This window comes from Cylas formicarius, unplaced genomic scaffold (assembly GCF_029955315.1).
Source record: "Cylas formicarius isolate icCylForm1 unplaced genomic scaffold, icCylForm1.1 PGA_scaffold_4__25_contigs__length_36172078, whole genome shotgun sequence".
Taxonomy (NCBI): Eukaryota; Metazoa; Arthropoda; class Insecta; order Coleoptera; family Brentidae; genus Cylas; species Cylas formicarius.
In genome coordinates, this window is record NW_026844334.1 from 24873891 (window position 1) to 24893121 (window position 19231).

Genomic DNA, 19231 nt, shown 5'->3' on the forward strand with positions numbered 1-19231 from the left:
TATTGACGGACCATTCTACAAAGGTAGTATTAACAGTTCAGGATTCTGATTTAAGCTTACAATTATATAAATTAAATTAAATTCAAAATTTAACAAAATCATATTTTTTTACCGATAAGTGCGAAATTGGATATTTTGCAAGTAGACTGCGACTCATTTCAGATATAATGACTAATACAAATGAGTTTAATATTAATTTTCATTTCTATTTTCAATTAACATATCTACATGAACATTTATTATATTTTCAAAACTACTTACAGATGTTATTATGGATGGTTTTTGGTTTCTGTACTTTCTAATACAGGAACCGTGAAAAAATCTACTATTGGACTAATCTGGCCATTTTTACCAAAACAAAAAATTTTACGATTTCTATAGCACATACATAACCACAGAGTGAAATTACGATATCACATATCAACCATGTCAGCCCATGCCACCTTCAATAAAATATCAAGTGCTATACATAATTTTAAACAAAATGTTATGTGGAACCTAAATTAAAATAAAATACTGAGTACTCCACAGAAAAGAAAGCAACTTCGAATGATAAGTAGATAACTAGATGCTTTATTAAAAAAATTGACTTAACAATACAAAAACAAATTCTCTAAAATGCAAACATTTCAACTCAAAAGCTATACCACGAAGTCTAATATTTGTAATATTGTCTTGAAAATCAAATCGACGTGTGCATTGGTTTTTGGCTATCAATGCCAGAAATAGACACAACTTATTGACCCACCCTGTATCTCGCAAAGCAGCAGGTTAGAAAATAAGGAAAAAAAGGAAAACTTCAAGTTGATTTGCTTTGCGGTAGTTAGTTCTTGAGTTTGAAATGGGCTAAGGCTTATAAGAGCTTATCAATGCTTAAAAAAGCTTGAAACTTGTACACCTTGATAACCGGTATGGTGATTAAATATATTTTGAGGGAATTACACTGCATTGTCTTTAAGTATTCATATATTACCATTTTACTAGATACAATTTTATATTTTGTTGAAATGTAACGTAATGTATAGGAAAATTAGTTTTTAGTACAATAAATTTAAAAATATATTTTATAACTAAAATAATAGCAGCAAAAGTTGGTTCAATATAAAATTTCATAGCTAAAAGATGTTGACTATTTAAAGATCCTCCTAGTTTAATGTTATGATATAATTTATTACCCTCGACATCTCTTGCGTACCGCAAGCGACATATTTATAGTTAAATCATCCTTCAGTGACGCCAATTTAGATATAATTTAATCAGCAAATAAGTTCGAGAAAAATAAGTTACATTAATTTAATACTGAATATCGCTGCTTTGAATGAATACTCAAAGAACAATTTTAAAAATGAAGTGGGAAAATTTGATCAATTTCGGATGACCTTTACTTCGTAATATAATATAAGTGTGATTGTCCAAAATAACATTGGTGTCATTTACCGTTTCATAACTTTTTGGTATTAACCTGATAAATTGTTTTTAGTTTCGGTACGAAAACATAAATTAATATATTATTTCAAATGTTAGTTGAACTAATTTTCAATAAACACACAGTACAGCATCTTCAATATAAGCCAAAAACAACAACGTAACTTTAGTTTTAATATTATGATCACAGTAAGGTCTAATAATAATAACATAATGATATAAAAATTAATAGAGAAAATTCGATCATAGGAATTAGATTATTATTAGATCATGTTGTGATCGTAATACTAAAACAAAAAATAAGTTGAGTTTTTTTTATTTATAATGAAGGTTTATATCATACTCCGGAGTTAGAACGACTAAAAATAATTCTAATTAGTTCCAATTTTTTAAAAACGGTTAATTGCAAATAACAATAGATATGATACCTTATAATAAATAAAATAACAAAAACTCAAAAACCCCGAAATATATTACTTACAACCTTACCGCATTACTTTTATTAAAACAAAATTTATGATATATAAAATGGATGAAATAATCTCAGCTGAAAAAGTCAGTTTTTTAAGTTATGCTGACCTTCTCAGCAATACTAACGATCAATTTGGGGAATAGTGGAATTACTTTGAATGGATCAATATCAACGAAGCCATAACCGCAAAGACTTAGTAACTTAACACTTAGTAGTAGTTGTGCTTAGTTTTCGAGATAAAAGATGCTGAGCCATTAAAATAATTAGTTTTGTTTATATTTCTTGTTTGTTCATCAGTATAAATATGAGTTCTGTCGCTTCCTAGCATGTTCGACAAATCGCATTTTTTGCGATTACCACGCCATTCACTAAAGATAAAAAAAACTTTCAATCATACAAATTCACACCGTCCTTTTTAAAAATATTTACTCCACTTATCGGAGATCGTCCGATTAACTCTTTAGCAACGCATGTAGAAAAACAAAAGTGTAATAACCTAATTAAACAAAACAAAAACAACAAATATGCTTTACAAAATATAGGTAGAAAAGTTAAGTAAATGAAAAATATAATAGACACGGTACAAAACACCAAGTCAATATTTGTTCGTTCTAAAACCAAAATTTAGCCTTTTTTCTCTAACGACTGTCACCAACTGTGGTTTCGTATTTTCCAAGGGGAACAAATCCTTTCGAAGCTCGTGGTTATGTTCACCATAAAGTGTTACGATATGACCCCTAGTTGAAAGTTTCGCCCGACATTTCGTTCGATAGTAGAATGAGCATCTCCAGGATGTCTTTTCCGCCGCCTTGAAATCTATACGATAGTCTACTCCTTCGAAGACTATTTTGGGATGTTTGTAGCCTGCGTTGTAATATATCACCCCTAGAAATGGGTTGTTTAAGTTTGCACATTGTTATTTTTCACTAAAGTAATTTGTTGAAAAATAAAATTATGCGCGATAGATAGATTTGTTCTGGCACTTTTTCATTTCATTTACAGTGCCCGCTGAACGAAATTCACATTCTGACTAAAATTATCCACTTATAACATAAATTTATCTTGATGGAAAAATAAACTTATCACGAAAAAAGTATCTAAAAGGACATACAAATACTTATACTCACACCCACCTATATTGGATGAGAAGGAACTAAATACTTTACACCGAGGGGCAACCTAGAGCTGTTGGCTGGTGTATACTTACCCGGATGTCCATGGACCTCCGTTACTTTTGTGGATGTCCATGGATTTCCATAGATATCGCAGAATGCCCTGAATTTCTGTTCGACTAAAAAATAATATATTTTTTTGTATAATCAGTAAAGTGCAACATGGTACTTTACTATACTATTGGACCAGGCTAGAGTAACATGTTTTGTATGGTATATATAATGTTTTATTAGAAGAGGAAGAAGATATGAGACTGGAAAGGTTAGATAAAGAAGCAAATATAATTTGTCTCGTAGTTAAAGGCAGTAAGTAAAATCAGTGTCTCTATTTAGTAACTTTTTCGTTTGCATATTAGCTGCAAAATTTAACACAAGAAACGTCCATGATCCAAATTATAGTTTAACAGATTATAATAACCTAAAACCTAAACAATGAACATTTATTTTGGACAACCCTGTATACACTCAAAATTAGAGGTAAAATTTTCACCGATCTTTGTGGCTTTTGTCTGCTGTTGAATTTTGCCTGATTTTTGTCAAATTATTGGATTTATGTAACAAAAATGGGTTTTTGATGGTTTGCGCACCTGTTTGCTCTTCACACTATACAGAAACATATTATGACCGATAAAAAAAATCCAGTTTACATAAAACCATTATATCAAATTTACTAAGTTTATTTAGAATATACATTTTAAAAAATACACCGTATGAATTACAGTTAATATTAAGCTAACATATACGAAATGTTCAATTAATCTTTGAATGGTATTCGTACAACCTTGACAATATGTGATGTTTTATTATCAACTCTCATTTTACACGTATTGATGGGGTGATTGTGTTGGTTGCTCACTTGTACTTCGGCTCCGCTCGTCACCAGTTTAGCCCTACACTTGGTCCTGAAATAATAACTGCATCGCCAGTTCGTCTTCTTTCCAGAAAAATGTTGAAGTATGTAGTCGCAATTTTCGAAAATGAGTTTCGGGTGTTTTTGACCCACGTCGAAATATATGACACCTAAAAACGTTTACATTTGAGCACTGCACTAAGATTGTTTATAAAAAAATGTCACTATAGTTTGAAGTACATACCTTTACTTGGGTTGTGAAGTTTTCATTGTTCTCTGAATACATGCGTAGTGAACAAGGATCCTTTTGTCATTAGTGTTTCGAAAATCGCAATACAGCACTTGTCTGGTCTGAATGATTGCCGTTGTTTTGAGTGTAGTGCGAAATTCTAGAGAAAATACCATTTTCCTAATCACTATTAGCTTTACAACATCCAGCAGGCACTGGAGTTCAGTTCAAAGAGAAAATGTGTTAATAAGTTAGTTCAATTTCTGCAAATAGGATACTTTTTTTCGTGTAATGAAATCAAACTTAAACTTGATGCAAACTTTTTTTAAGTTGAAAAATATAAATGACAAAACAATCAACAACATTTTGGTTCAACATTTTCCAAAAGATTGAAAATAAGTTCGAAACATTGACCTGTAAAATGGCAAAGTTACATTTCTGTAAGCATGACAATAAAAAGTATTAAAAAACTCTCTATAATAATTGGTTATTACTTTTTTTTTGTTCTTTAATGACGATAAGTTCTCGTGACCAGAAAAAGCTAATAATGAAAAAAATTATCGTCCTAAATTAAGTCAAGAATGTATTTGGTTGGCAACAATTATTTCTTCCACTGTTGGACTTATTGACATTGATAAAATATGCATCATGCCTGGATTTTTGAAATCCTGAAGACCAGGCCTTTACAGTTATTCGTTTGAGGATTTCCCAAATATGTCGATACCATTAGAAAAGGTTCCGTGTTCAAATAATTTTGGTTCCATGTTTTTAAATCTTTGAAATATCTGAAAAGATTTTATCATTCTTGTATACCGATATAAACGAAAAGGTAAAACCAATAACTAACATGGTATCTGCAGTACCTCTCATATGTAAGTGCTGATTGACATATAATTTTAATACGGAACTAATATTTTCACAATGGTACAATAGTTTATAAATCTGGCAGGCGATATTCAAAAGTCTGATTCTAACAAAAAACCAAAATTTCGTAGATACATTAAACTTTGGTGAATAGTTAAATGCAGATCATGAAGAGTCCAACTACTTTACAGAGTCTTGAAATCCCCAAAAACTGCTTTTGTACAAAAAAGCACATTTTTAATTTACTTCCCTGTAAATCTAAAATCGAGCTATAAATATTTATTGTGTCATCGTATCGAAAAAGTAGGACAAAAATATAAAATCAGAAAAAGGACAAAAATATCGATATATGAAATAATTATTTATACACAGAGCATTTTATTCTTACAAGATTACCAGCGCTAGGAATTAATCTAAGTTTTCGGTGTGACTAAAATAAGTGTGTGTGGGGTTAAATAGTCGATTGGAGTTTTGACATTAGACGCGTGGTTGTGCAACATCGATTTCAATTCGACGGTTTTGCCATAACTGATCCCTCTCGCTTTGCATTTCAATTTTTCCTTGGCAGCACAGCACCAATTGGTTGTGCCTTTTGTCGGCCTCCTTTCAACTCTGTATTCAAAACCATTGATAATCATCTTCGGATTTTTTGTGCCGCTTGTAAAATAAACTGTGGCTAAAATCAAAAGAACGTTGCAGCTCTGCAGTGATAGATACTCTCACCTATAAAATACTTACAGAAAAAAGCGATCTTGTTTTAGATTATCCTTAAGAGAAATTAACAATCTAAACAACAATAATAGTGAGAAGAGTGCGTTATGGCTCTGGTAATTTCAAGCTATATTTAATTAGTTGATTAATTTTTAATATTTTATCTCATAATCGGTTCATTACAATAACTGCACAAGGAAAAAATAATATGGAAAGTTTATAATTTTTTTTTCTACGAAGATCTGCCGTCTAGCCAGACGCAAGCTCATCATTGAGAAGAAGAAGAGATCTGATCATCTGTCAGACGCAGTGGAAAATAGTTTTTGGTGTTGATAACTTATAACTTAATCCTTTAATCTGATTATGTTTTAAATCTACGTAATACTTAAAGTAAGTTTATATTTAACTATACAAAAACAAGTTTGGAAAGCGCTACTTTACTCACGACTTTGATTTGAGATAAGAGAAGCGAGCGCTTAATGAAAAGGTGAATCGACGTGTGACATACAGCATTAGCATGTCGGAAACCTTTGAAGCGGCTAGTGACAGTGTTTAATGAAACTGGCATCTTAAAGGGACGCTATGCACACCTGATTAGTGCACAGTTAAGTATTTTAGAGTAGCAGTAAGCAAATGTCTAGTGATAGGGGAGTTATGAACGGACGATGCAGTAGACCGACGGGTCGTTCACTATAACCCCAATTTCTAATACCCAAAAAACTTCGTAGAATAAGAAATGGTTTTATAATAACTAGGGGTGGTCAACGTCTTGTCAAATTTCTAACATACAGGTAACCATTACAATAAGAGTCTGGTCTAGAACGATTTTATCAAAGAATCTTCAACTTCTGTGCCATTTGTTGATGTTACGTCAATCATGCGGTTGGCATGTTCAGGGTTTAACTGAAACAGCCAGTTCGGTTTCTCGACAACAGACGCAGGAGGAATCCAGGAGATTTGAAAATTCTAGAAAGAATGTTACAATAGCATTAAATAAATTGTCGGTATAAGAAAGTATTCGATATGTTTTATTTCATATTTAATTTATTTCAGTAATTTCGCTAGTTTTTATTATCACTCAAATTAAGGAAAATTATAATGAAGTAGTATCACATATAGTATCACAAGTTTTTTTTTAAAACTATGGCAAAGTGCATAAGAGAGTTCTCTTGAATTTTAAATCATTTGTTGATTCCCCTCCACCCCCCCCCCCTTTATCATCCCAATTCAAACATCTTTAGGACATAAGAACTCTCAAAATCGAAATCGGATCTCACAAACCCACAACACATTTATGCTAAATTTTAGTTCACATATAAAAGTTATTAGGTTGTGCACAAAATTTGATTTGGATTCCGCAAAACTGCGCAAGATATGAGCATTATTTTCATATTGTTTATGGTGACATCGAATATATATCGCTATTTAATCTAAAATGTATTAATTATATTGCTTACTTCTCTAATTAATGACGATATTTAAAGGGCCTCAATTATTCACAGTACCCTAATAAATTTAGCTTAACAACAGGGTTTACGCTCTGTTGGGTATGGAAACTGCAAGACAACAAACGGAAATATAAATATAGTTACTCGATGAAATGACAATTACTGCTATACTAGATTATTATAGCAAAAAACTGAGTAAAGGAAGAATTGCTAACTTACTTTATTCACGTAACTGTGATATATTCAATATCAGCAATGCCGCAGTTGTATGGTTAATTGGAATTGATTTTCTATTAACCAGAATTAGATCTTAATCAAGTTTCCGTCGAGATACAGGTTTATATAGGTTTAATATACCTTGGAGATCCTATTCAATAAAGAACCATATCTGTTTATGACTTTTTTAATGCAATATATCACTTCGAATGATGGAGAGAGTATGTGGTGTCAAATCACTAAGCGAAAGTTTAACATTGGATGGGTGGTTATGTCCAACATTTTTCAATCGGATAACGTTTCCAGAACTAACGCATCTGGATTTACATCTAATTTTATCTTTGAAGGTACAACACCATATCGTCTTTTGATCCAGTAATCTTTCTACCCTGTACTCGTACCGGTCTATAACCATCTTCGGATTTTTGTGAGCCCTGCTAAAATAAACTGTACCTGAAAAGGGAAAATGTGTAGTAAAATAGTTATTTTTCGAAAAGTGTTAAAGCCACAGACTGTTAAAATGTGTACTGCACTTTTTTACCATGCCAGCATGCCATTGGTTCGATTTGAATATGTGTGCCATATAAGTAGTTAAATCATTTACTTGCAATCGAACTATAAGACTTGTCATTTAAGCTTTTCTCAAACGTAAATAACTTGAAATCACAGTCAAATGGCAAGCCCGGAAAGAATTTACGGGAGTATGGTCAGAATAGCTCAGATAGTCCCTTATGGATCTCTGGAGAACAGATCGAAGATGTATTTTAAATTATATTAGCAAGGCCACTGAAAGAAGGATCAAAAAATATATAAATTAATACAAGTCAAAGTCTTAATGCTATCTTCATTTATGCTGGACACTGGTAATGCTGGTGAATACATATATCACATTCGTTCAACTAATATTATAACCATTGCGCTGTGCAAATGGATACAAAACAATTTATAGAATAGAACGATAGCATGCTGTGTAGGACTAAACCAACATGGAGGCAGCAGTTTTCTTCTATGGGCTATAATGCCTGACCATCGAAAAACGGTCAGTAGAGGGCTTCTACTGCCTAGGATGTGTAAATGATCCAACGATTGTCGTAAGAGGAAAATTTCATAGCACGTTCTCCATGAAGAGCCAAGATGCAATTAACATTGTCAATGAGTGGCGCCAAAGTGAGAAGCTTGCAGCAACTTTCAGCAACAACACTGAAGCCAAGAACGTGGGGCACAATTATTACTGAAATGACACCAGCAGCCACAACAAAGGCGCTAGTATTTCAAAGTACACCTACTATGGGAAAGTGATGTTCTAAATCTACCGCGAGCTAAAGCAAAAGCTGCTGCTTTTTGACAAAACAAGAGCTCCAGAAATGTGGACCATTCAAAAGGCATTAAATTGTCTCTTTATATTCTTGTATCTTGTAATATGTTTGACATCTCAGGTTAGAGAAATGGCGCTTTTCACTTCTTGCTTTATCTCTCGCTCCCCTAATTAGCACTACAAAAACGCATAGGGTAATTCACGTTGAGTTTCCTATTAGATATTCTACAGAACTAAGAAAGGTTACTTTTAAATTTGGTATACAGCGTAAGTAGATTACTAGTTGTGTTTCCACCAATGCACCATTTTCAGATCTACCTAAAACTAACCAATGTCAACTGCGGAATTTGGAACAGAACACTATACCTTTTTACAGATTTGTATACTAGACAAAATTCAACAACATTTGTTAACATATTCTTATATCAATCTCTTAACGTTTTACGTAGGAAGTATGTATAATTATTATTTAGAAAATCAATATGTAATAGTATATTTTCTACTCCCTTTTATAAAATATCTAATTATACACCGATCTAGCGTGCGGAAAGCGTTACTTTACCACGTGAGATCCGAGCCCCTTCGCACATTTCCGGGATATCAGCGCACGGATTTGGGAGCAATCAGATGTTTCCGGAGATTTCACCGCACCGCTTGAATTTTGACGTTTGTCAATTCTAACGGTCATGTCAGTGAATGTTTTCGTGTTGTTTTGCAAAAATCTACCCAAAAACCAACAGTTGTAGAAAAAGTATAGTATGCAACACATTTGGTAAACTTTTTAAATCACTAGTTTATTAAACACTCGCTCCGCTCGTGCGTGGAACATAAACTGGTGTTTCATAATGGTATATTTTGCAACAAGTGCGGTAACAAGCGACTGTTTAATAAGGGAGTGACTTATAGTATATGATGTAACAAATATGGTAAACGGTATTTGAGTGACGAGTTTATTTTGCACGAGCAGAGCCCAGCGGAGCGAGTGTTTAATAAACAAGTGACTTAAAAAGTTTACCAACCGACCGTTAGGTTTTGGGTACAAAACATCATGAATACATTCACTGACGTGACCGTTGGAATTGACAAACTCCAAAATTCAAACCGTGTGGTAATATCTACGAAAACATCTGATCGCTCCAAACACAGTGCGATAACATCCCGGTAATGTCCGAAGTGCATCCAATACCTGGGAAACGAAACTAATGTTGTAAAATAAACTAAAATTAACAGTTAAAATATGAATCCGCAAGCCGGTTAAATTTTTTTTTCTTGGATGAGAAAATTCCTATATGTAAAAGGTCTACAAATTACAACATCGATATATCATCTAGTCCCAAAATGTATATTAAATAAAATGCTTTCCAGCATATCATAATACTCAACCCCCGGATATTTTTTAAATACTCGGGCATTGAAAATGATTCCATTTTTTCAAAAACCTACAGAACAAAAGCACCCGGTGTACCAATAACTTGGATTGGAAGCTTTGTTTAGGCCCGTCCTAACACTTATTTGACATTTCGCCAAGTTATTTTATATGTGCTTTTTTTGTTTTGTTTCATAGAAATTCACATTTTTGGAGCACTATATATGACATGGCATGATGATTCGTATAAGTTTTATTTTTACAAAAATAACATCTTTTTGGACCGGATGGTTATTATCTCAATAAATAACATTATTTTTTTTCAAAAATCAGTATAGCTTGTTAACAAAATTTGTAATAAAGTATAGGGTGTTTGCAATTGAAATTGCCGTTGCTGCATTTGAAAAAATTTTCTTTTATTCGAAAACGAGATAGGAAAAACCATGCCCCATTTAAATGAGATCAGGTTTGTTTAAACACCGTTAAAGCTTTCCTGACAATGCGTAATTTCGGAATAAATAATTGTCTTTCCTCTACCCTACCATATTTAAAGATTGTGCAACCAAAATTGCCTATAATAGCAGATACGTTTTGTTAGTTTCCCATGTACTTAACTTAAATATATTTCGCAGAGTTTTTTCCCGGATGTGCTACTATTTCCCTGAGGCCATGCGCAGCAAATTAGCAAATGACGACATTACTGATTTTTGAAAGACATTGTTTTTTGATTTTTCCTCATCATCTCATACTATGAAGTAGTACTATAGATCAATTTGGTCGTATTTGATTGATATTGATTTTTTAGTTATAGTATTGCTGAGGTTCGAATTATTTTTAATCTAGTTCATTTTACTAAATGTAATACCCATCTGTTAGATATGTATTGGTAATGAGATCGCGCATGTGCTGTTTATCGGAGATATTAATACGTCTCTGCAATTGGATGTACAACAACCAACGAATATATCTAAAGGACAGTTCCCAAAAAATGCATAAAATTACCATGTTTTTAAAATTTTATATTAATAATTTTACTGCACTATGTTAACGCGACATTATAACAATACACACTTAAATATTAATTATCATCGTAACTAATTAAAAATTTTATTAACTCTGAATTCTCGGTTTTCGTAGATTTGGTTTTCTGTCTCGTCTTTCTTGTATTGGTTTCGTCAACTTCCACCGATTTCTGCTTTTCCCTTTTGCCTGGCTCGTAGCGGAACTCCACGTTTTTCGGCTCCAGCGTACAATCGCCCTTGTACGTCCCGTCGTGGTTGTGGTATTTGTATTTAATGACTACGTTGTTTCTGAACGTTACCAAACGAGCTTTACATTTGTACTTCTCTTTGGTTATGCAACACCATGACATGTTTGTCGGAGTGGTTTGCCTTTCCACCTTATACTCATAGTTTTTTATTACCATAATTGGCCGCTTTTGACCTTTCCTGAAATATACGACACCTAAAAACACAAATCAGTCAATGTGTGAAATTGCTTTTGAATAGCACGTTGCTAATTGTATATTGTGCAACAAGTTTGACAAACGCCGTTTTAGTTAGACGAGGTGACTTTTTAAAAAGTTTATTTTTAACATACAATCGAAAATTTAGAGTTTCTGCAGCATCAGTTACAACAAGAATCCTTCATATTACTTAAAACTATAGGTTCGTATCCGAAAAGCTGACAATGTGAATCTCACGGTCTCTTCATAGTACCATCGTGACCAAATGCTGACATCGTAGATCTCACGGTGTCCTATCCTTATTACGTAGAAATCATTGTACATAACTCCAGCAAAGTGCGTGTCTGAAGAAGTGCATATTGTACGTGTTGCACATTATTTTTTCTACGACCATTAGATTTAAGCGTACAATTTTCAAAACAACGCGAATACATTCACCGAGCCACGTGACCATCAGACCTGAGAAACGTCAAAATACCCGTGACTAACATAAGAGAAACGTCCGAAGTGGCTCGCTTAAGTGCGAACTTAATGTCTTAAAGTAACACTCTGCGCACGCCTGATCAGTGCATAATTGATAGCTAGAGTAGGTATTCACAGTGCAAGCTTGTTCATTGCCAACTCACCTCATAATATAATAAATTATAGCAATTATCCAATGGAATTGGAATTTGCGGGTGAAGGAAAGAAAAACCTCAAAAGTTTCGAGACGTACTTTCTATTTTATACAAGTTAGTTCGTTCGTAAGGAATACACCAATTTTACTTTCTTCGGTTTCAAATTGGTGTAAGAACCGTTAAACGTCGTGTTGTGGTTATGTTCTAAATGTCTAATATGCACAGATCCTCCAAAAGATAGTAATCTTGATTTGCATTTAGACTTTTCTTTATTTCTGCAACACCACACGGTCCGTTTAGATGTCACGCGTTCTATGCGGTATTCGAAGTCATGTACCATCATTATGGGGTGTTTTTTGCCTTTACTGAAGTAGACTATATCTACAATTTAGGAGTGTAAGATAACATGAGAATATTTGTGAACATTTTTGTAATGAATTAATACAGAGAGACTATGAAGTTTTAAAGTGATAGGCGATGGGTTGAAAAACGACTCTGCTTTTTTTATAGTAACAAACTGCTCGCATTTTTAAGGATACCATTTTACCAAGTCAGTTTCGTTTCTCACGGATCCGAGCCACTTGGGACATTTCCGGGATATTATCACACGGATTTGGGAACAATCAGATTTTTTCGGAGATTTTACCGCAAGGCTTGAATTTTGACTTTTGCCAATTCTGACGGTCACGCATGAATCCATGTTGTTTAAAAGTCACTCGTTCATTAAACATTCGAATCGCTGCGCTCCGCTCGTTCCAAATAAACACCTGACTCAAATGCCCTTTACCACACTTGTTGCATAATATACTATTATGGTCATACTACGCGTTTTCAGATATCTTTTTATACCTTACATATCATTAAACCAAAATCACAAGTCATCAAAAGCGCCAAACTTGTGAAGAAAGTAACGGAAATATCTGAGCCACGGTCGTGGGTAACACATTCTGTACGATTGACAGGTAAATTTGGTATTTTAGTGGAGAGAGTAGAAAAAAACTAATGCAATTAAATTAGAAACAAAAAATGTTCAGATTTTCACAGTTTTTAATGATTTATGACAGCTGTTTCGGCAACATCGTGCCTTTATCAAATTTGAAGTTGTATTTGATAAAGGCACGGTATTGCCGAAAAAGCTGTCATAAATCATTTAAATCTGTGAAAATCTGAACATTGTTCTAATTTAATTGTGCTAAATGGATTCTCATCAAGGAAAAGCCACCTCAGACCAAAAAACACAAAATGGAAATGGAATGAAAAGGAAAATGTGCATTTTTTTGTTTTTATAACCAAAACCTCTTTACCTCTTTGACGTTCTGTATATTAAAAAAAAACGATTTAATTTTTAACAAGTCAAAATGAGTAAACACGCTGGAAAAATTACAATCCAACAACTGGTTGTTCGTTATTCTAGAACGAGTATGAATAAAAAAGTACTAAAGTATAACGGATTGGATACTGACATGAACTCGCCTACATTCCTTCGGTTAAAAGTTCAAAATATTTTTTTTTCAAAGAAACTTCCACAGGCTACTGTAATATAATTAACAAAAAAATATCACTGAATTAAAATTCAGAGAACAGCAATTCAGTTGTAATACAATAATAATAATAAGAAGAACAATGCAAGTATTCTCAAAATCTTCGTGATGAGATTCCACCCAGGCATTTCGTGAAGCCAAAAGTTCTCGGGGCAGCCAACTTTGAAATGTGATCAAATTTCATCACTATTGAGGTAATGAACCTAATATGGAACTCATTTTTATAGAAGCGTCACAATGAGTTTCATACATTTGGTCACTTTATCTGTTATGCAACACGGAAACTATATGTGGAAGTTTTAATTAAAAAATTATTAGAACATTGAGGCCATAGATAAAATACTGCATTTCACAGGTGTGGTCTAAAAAACAATTGTGTCTGAAGGATTCGAATATACCACAGGACGGCACGCCAGGGCACATGTTCATACGACCCGACATTAATGCATTCCAAAATTATGGGACCTCGTTGTAGATTGGTATCTATCTATCTAATAAAGGGGGGCAAAGCAATGCAACAAATTGTGACAACGCGTTTTTATTTGTTATTGCTTGATTAAATTTGATTAAATAGAACTGAACAACTGCTAGCAGTGTTACTACCCTAAATTTACTAATGCGCTTTCCAAGGATGGAAGAGTTTTATGTGGAGAAAAAAACGGCAAATTTTCGAGACCATACATATTTTACACACAAGTTATTGCCTTTCGGCTGAGTACAATATTTTCACATTTTGAGCCTTGAGATTTTGATAAGACCCGTTGAATGTTCGTCCGTGACTATGTTTTGCATGTTTGACTTGTATTAATCCACCACCTGATACTAATCTAGACCTGCATCTAGATTTGTCCTTACGCCGACAACACCACATCGTCGACTTGGAAGTTTTGCGTTCAATGCGGTATTCGTACCCATCAATCATCATTAAGGGAAGCTTAAGACCCTTGCTGAAGTACACCACATCTACAACGTTATTTATGTACAACCAATATAACATGCATTAGATGATTAAAACGTAACAAAAAAACTGCAAATTTTCGGAGAACGATTTTAAGGAGTTACCGTAGAATATAACTTCGTTAAGAGTAGTTTTAAGACTTACAATTATCAGTACAAACGCTCACACATTGACTAACGCTGCGTATCTGTAAAATGACTATATCGTTGTTATTGGTAGTTAATATATAAAGTTTGGATTACTTCAATTTGATGCGGTACTAAAATCGGTAGCTTGCGGGTACTAAAAAAAAATTTAGAGTAGTTCCAGAGATGGTGGCTACAGTTCTTCATAAACAAATACTCTCGAATCGGTAGCTTACAGGTACTGAATAAAAATTTTGAGTACTTCCAGAGATGGTGGCCATATTTCTTCTTAACAAAATACTCGCTAACTGCGACCAAAGCTTTAGAGTTGTGCTCTTAACAGTGCTAGTGGATGAATTCCAGCATTTAAATTTATTGCGGATATGACGATTTATTTGCGTAACAATAAATAGCGTCAAAATCGCAGATATTACAATTTTGTCATATTTGTAAAAAACTTTCAGATGACGTAAAGTTCTGTTAAGAGCCCTTTTCACTTATTCCAGTTTAAAATTTGCTAGAAATCTATGCAGTTATTATTACCCCACTTATAGATCAACTTTAGCTTCCAGTTAATAATGTATTTCTTAAATTAAATACAATGCTAATAATTCTAAATAAACCATTTGTTTTAAAACCCAGTTTTGTCAATTAATTGTATTTACAACCAAAAAACAGAAATAAGACAAATCTGATTTCACAAAACAATAAAAATTCAAACTCTACCTCTCTGAATATTAAACTCTACCTTTTAGGAATTCAACAATATGTAACCCCCAGTTGAAACTAATTGTAAGACTACGAAACGCTCCTTTAAGACAAAAATTCATTTCCATTCAACTTTGTGCAGTTTGTGGTTACAGTGTATTTGTCAGATTGTTTATGGTTTAAAAGTATGAGATAATTTCTTTCAAGTTCCGAAAATTGCATTTTTAAAATAAACGTTGAACGAACAAATAATAATAAATAAAGTTATGTTAGATTTACGCGTATACGACGGTGACATGGTGCCTCTAGCGATAATTTAAAAAAGCCTAATCAGAAGACGAGATTCTGATGCATCTTTTAAAACGAAATAGATGCATTTCTTTCCACAAAACGTTGTTCATTTTAGAGGAAGTTATGAACATTTTAATTTAATGGTAAGGTAATAAGCAAATAAACCGCCAACTGCGCAATTTTACTCAAAACTAATTCGACTCCGCCCAATTCACATGGATGAAAAATAAAATAACGATAGAACAATAAAAACTTTTTATTATTCCTGAAAATCATTACAAAAATGCTTATTATTAATAAAAATAATTAAAATTATGAAAAATGTTTTCAATAAGTTATGTGATGTGACTACGAATGCTCCCAATTAAATACCGTCACAACGACCTGGGGGCACAACGGGCCCATCTGGTGACCTAAGTGCTTGAACGCCCCCCTTTAATACCAATACCCTCACAAGAGAAGAGGAAGAGACTCTGTAAGATTAGGAAGGATCGAGTATTCTGACTGAATTCAACAGAGGCCCATTTCAAAAAAGTAATCTAATAAGAAAAGGCGTTTTAAAATGTATATTTCCTTTATAAGAAATAAAGCATTTTACATGATGTAGACAGACGATCTAGGTTGGAAATTGGCTCTGCAAGAGGCACAACTAGAAACACTTCAGTACTTTATTGTCTTGGTAGGTTCGCGATAAGAAACGTATTCACGATGACCTGGATGCAGTCGCCTTTTGCAGTTCATCAAACGAAATGTGGTTTACCAGAATTGAATTGAAGAAAAAACGAAAACAATGTGATAACTCCGAATCTGAAGAAACGATGAAGATAAGTTTGCTAATTTGCCCTGCATAACCCCACCCCAGCACTACGGAAGTATCTCGTATGCAGATTACTTTCGCTATTACTGTATTAATGCTTTGAAAGGGATTCTAGAGTTGATATGGTGGGAACTGAACGAGAACTACTACACAGAAAAAACAAAAACATTACAAAACAATTACTTTACATTATTTAATTTTTTTTCTGGAAGTTCCGAACATCTTAATTTAATAGTTAATCCCCATTTATATTGGAACGATATATCGGGCAACGCCTCAGAAACCGTACTTCCAGTTGATCAAGCAGAAGTGTCGTAGCGAATGAAAAAGCGCAGAAAATAAGACCTAAAAATAAGAATCAACAAAAGAAGAAGAAGAAATCGCCCACATATTTTTACTAGAAGTAAGAGTTGAAAAAAAGCATAAACTTGTGTACTACTTACGACGACTGGTAAAATTTAAAATGTTTAAAATGTAGCTCTCATGGTTAAGTTTCGTTTTTATCTAGAACTGGTAAAAAATATCAAAGTCACGGTCACGAGAAGATCAGTAGATCAGTTATTGCTGTTTTTTTTTGGGCCTCATGCGTTATCTCAATTTTTTCTTAATTATTTTCTTTTCCTTGTTTTTCTTAGAGATAAACTTCATCGCTGAATCGTGCTTGTGTAATCCGGTGCGGGTAATGACCCGGCCGTTCAGTGTTTGGCACGACGCGGTGCAGGCCTTCCTGTGACAATTCCAGATTTTCTTATTATGCTCCATACCGGAAAACTGGTAAACCTGATTGTGCAGGACCAGGTCATCTGGTTTATGCGAGTGTTTTATGAAATTGTAATAAATTCCTAAAAAATAAATAGATGTAAATCCAGTCGTACAAAATCGATGCCTTCAGCTTTAGTTTTATTTTCACGTGGGTACAAGGTATTGTAATCTCCGAAACGGTAAAACATACAAGGTCGTCAGAGACAATATTCCGTTCAAAAATCGCTTTTCTATTTCCACAAATAGCCGGTTTCGAAATGTATTTTTTAAAATTTTATTTCAAAAGTTGGGTTTAAGCTTGATGTCGAAAATCGTTTACGATATTCCGTTTTACTCTAATGATGGTCAACTGTTTTAAATAGCCTGTATTATAGACCTCGTAATATTTTCCAAGTACCCACAATCGTATATTCAAAAATCAGAAATATCGGCTTCGGTTTGTCATTTCTCCACATCTCAACACGATCTAAACTGTGAAGGCTTCATAGAAAAGTGGGCAAAATTTCACAAAAGAAAAAGGTGGCTAGTAATGGTGATTGCTATCTTTTTGTAATAACTTCTGTCAAAATTTTAAAATACTTATGATATCTCAAAAGTTTTAAAAAAGTGTTATTCAAAAAATAGCAGTATCATTTTTAAAAGTTTGTACGTGGGGCTTTATGTACAGGGTGGTCGAAGTTACTTTAACAGAAAAAAAGTATTTCTTATAAAGGGTGTTATTTAGAGGTATAATAGAACTTTAAGTGCACTTTTTAATTGGCGGCCATTTTGTCAGCTGTCAAGTGATATATGTTCAGTTTGGTTTGGAGTTTCAACACGAACAGACCTGAACAATGCTTCCAAATTTTGAAAATTATGGTTATGTTCGAAATACGTATCGCGCACTACGTCCATTTTACATTTAATATAATTGACCATCAGAGCAATTATGAAACATTTTGGCACCATGTTTACTCTAAATACGCATTCATTGAGACATCATATAGTGCGCCCAAAAGAAGTCATTGCTGCTGAAGAGTATACGGTAAAGGAAGACTCGAATCAGTCTTTCCACCATAGTGCACAGGAATTGGATGTATCCATCCACTTTATGGAAAATTTTGCCCAAAGATCTTGGTTTGCGGGCTTACAAAATCTAATCCTTCAAGAACTGAAGCCACACGATCACCTAGTAAGGCGCCTAGTTCCTTTAGATTCGGTGAATGGGCTCGAAACAATATTGCCCTTGATTCTGATTTTCATAAATTTTGTTTAGCAATGAAGATCACTTTTGGTTGAATGGAAACGTTTTCGTTTATTAAAGTTTCAGTTACTGATAAAAACATTACTAATGGCAATGGCGGTATTTAGCGTTTCAATCAGGTTCGTGTTAGCATTTTTAAACATCCACGATTAGTTTTATTATTCATTATTATTGCATTGACTCTAAAAAGTCCCTTAATAGTAATTACTATTATTATTAATAATAAGCAATTTTCATAAATAAAAAACTTAGAATCGATTTGCAAATACAATATTGCAAAATACTAGCAAAACCAGATAATGTAATATGCAATAGGATTAAATCCTTTGCTTAAAAAAAAAAACAACTTTGTGCCGTTTACTTATACATAATTGCAACCAAATGCAACACCGCAATTTATATCTACTACTCGTCACCGTTAAAAATAGTAAAAATATATTACAACCATTTACTTCTAAGAAAAATAAAAAATTGGATCGATTTTACAAAGTATCCTTTAACGAATGATTTACCTACAAAAAATGTAAATGAGTAGTTGAAAAAATATTAACAACCTCTTATTAGTATTCCATTAATATTAACGTGCAAAGAAAAAAAATTAAATTTGCCTCCTAATATTTCAAACTGTTACGTTAG

At 33.2% G+C, this 19231-nt stretch overlaps 1 protein-coding gene across 46 annotated transcripts in view; it reads right to left on the reverse strand.

Annotated features, from left to right (window-relative positions):
- The window catches only part of LOC132701449 (modifier of mdg4-like), a 131526-nt gene that overhangs the window by 82759 nt on the left and 29536 nt on the right, over window positions 1-19231 (reverse strand). Inside the window, exon 4 of one of the 46 annotated variants that reach the window (XM_060669347.1) lies at window positions 2478-2782. The exons of 40 other annotated variants lie outside the window; for them this stretch is intronic. In XM_060669347.1, coding sequence (XP_060525330.1) covers window positions 2493-2782 — 290 coding nt within the window. In that variant the 3' untranslated portion in view covers window positions 2478-2492. Of the gene's footprint in view, window positions 1-2477; window positions 2783-3808; window positions 4090-5410; window positions 5689-11121; window positions 11533-14227; window positions 14655-16118; window positions 17433-19231 lie in introns of those variants that run through there. 5 more of the 46 variants (XM_060669356.1, XM_060669363.1, XM_060669344.1 and 2 more) reach the window with 5 other exon arrangements.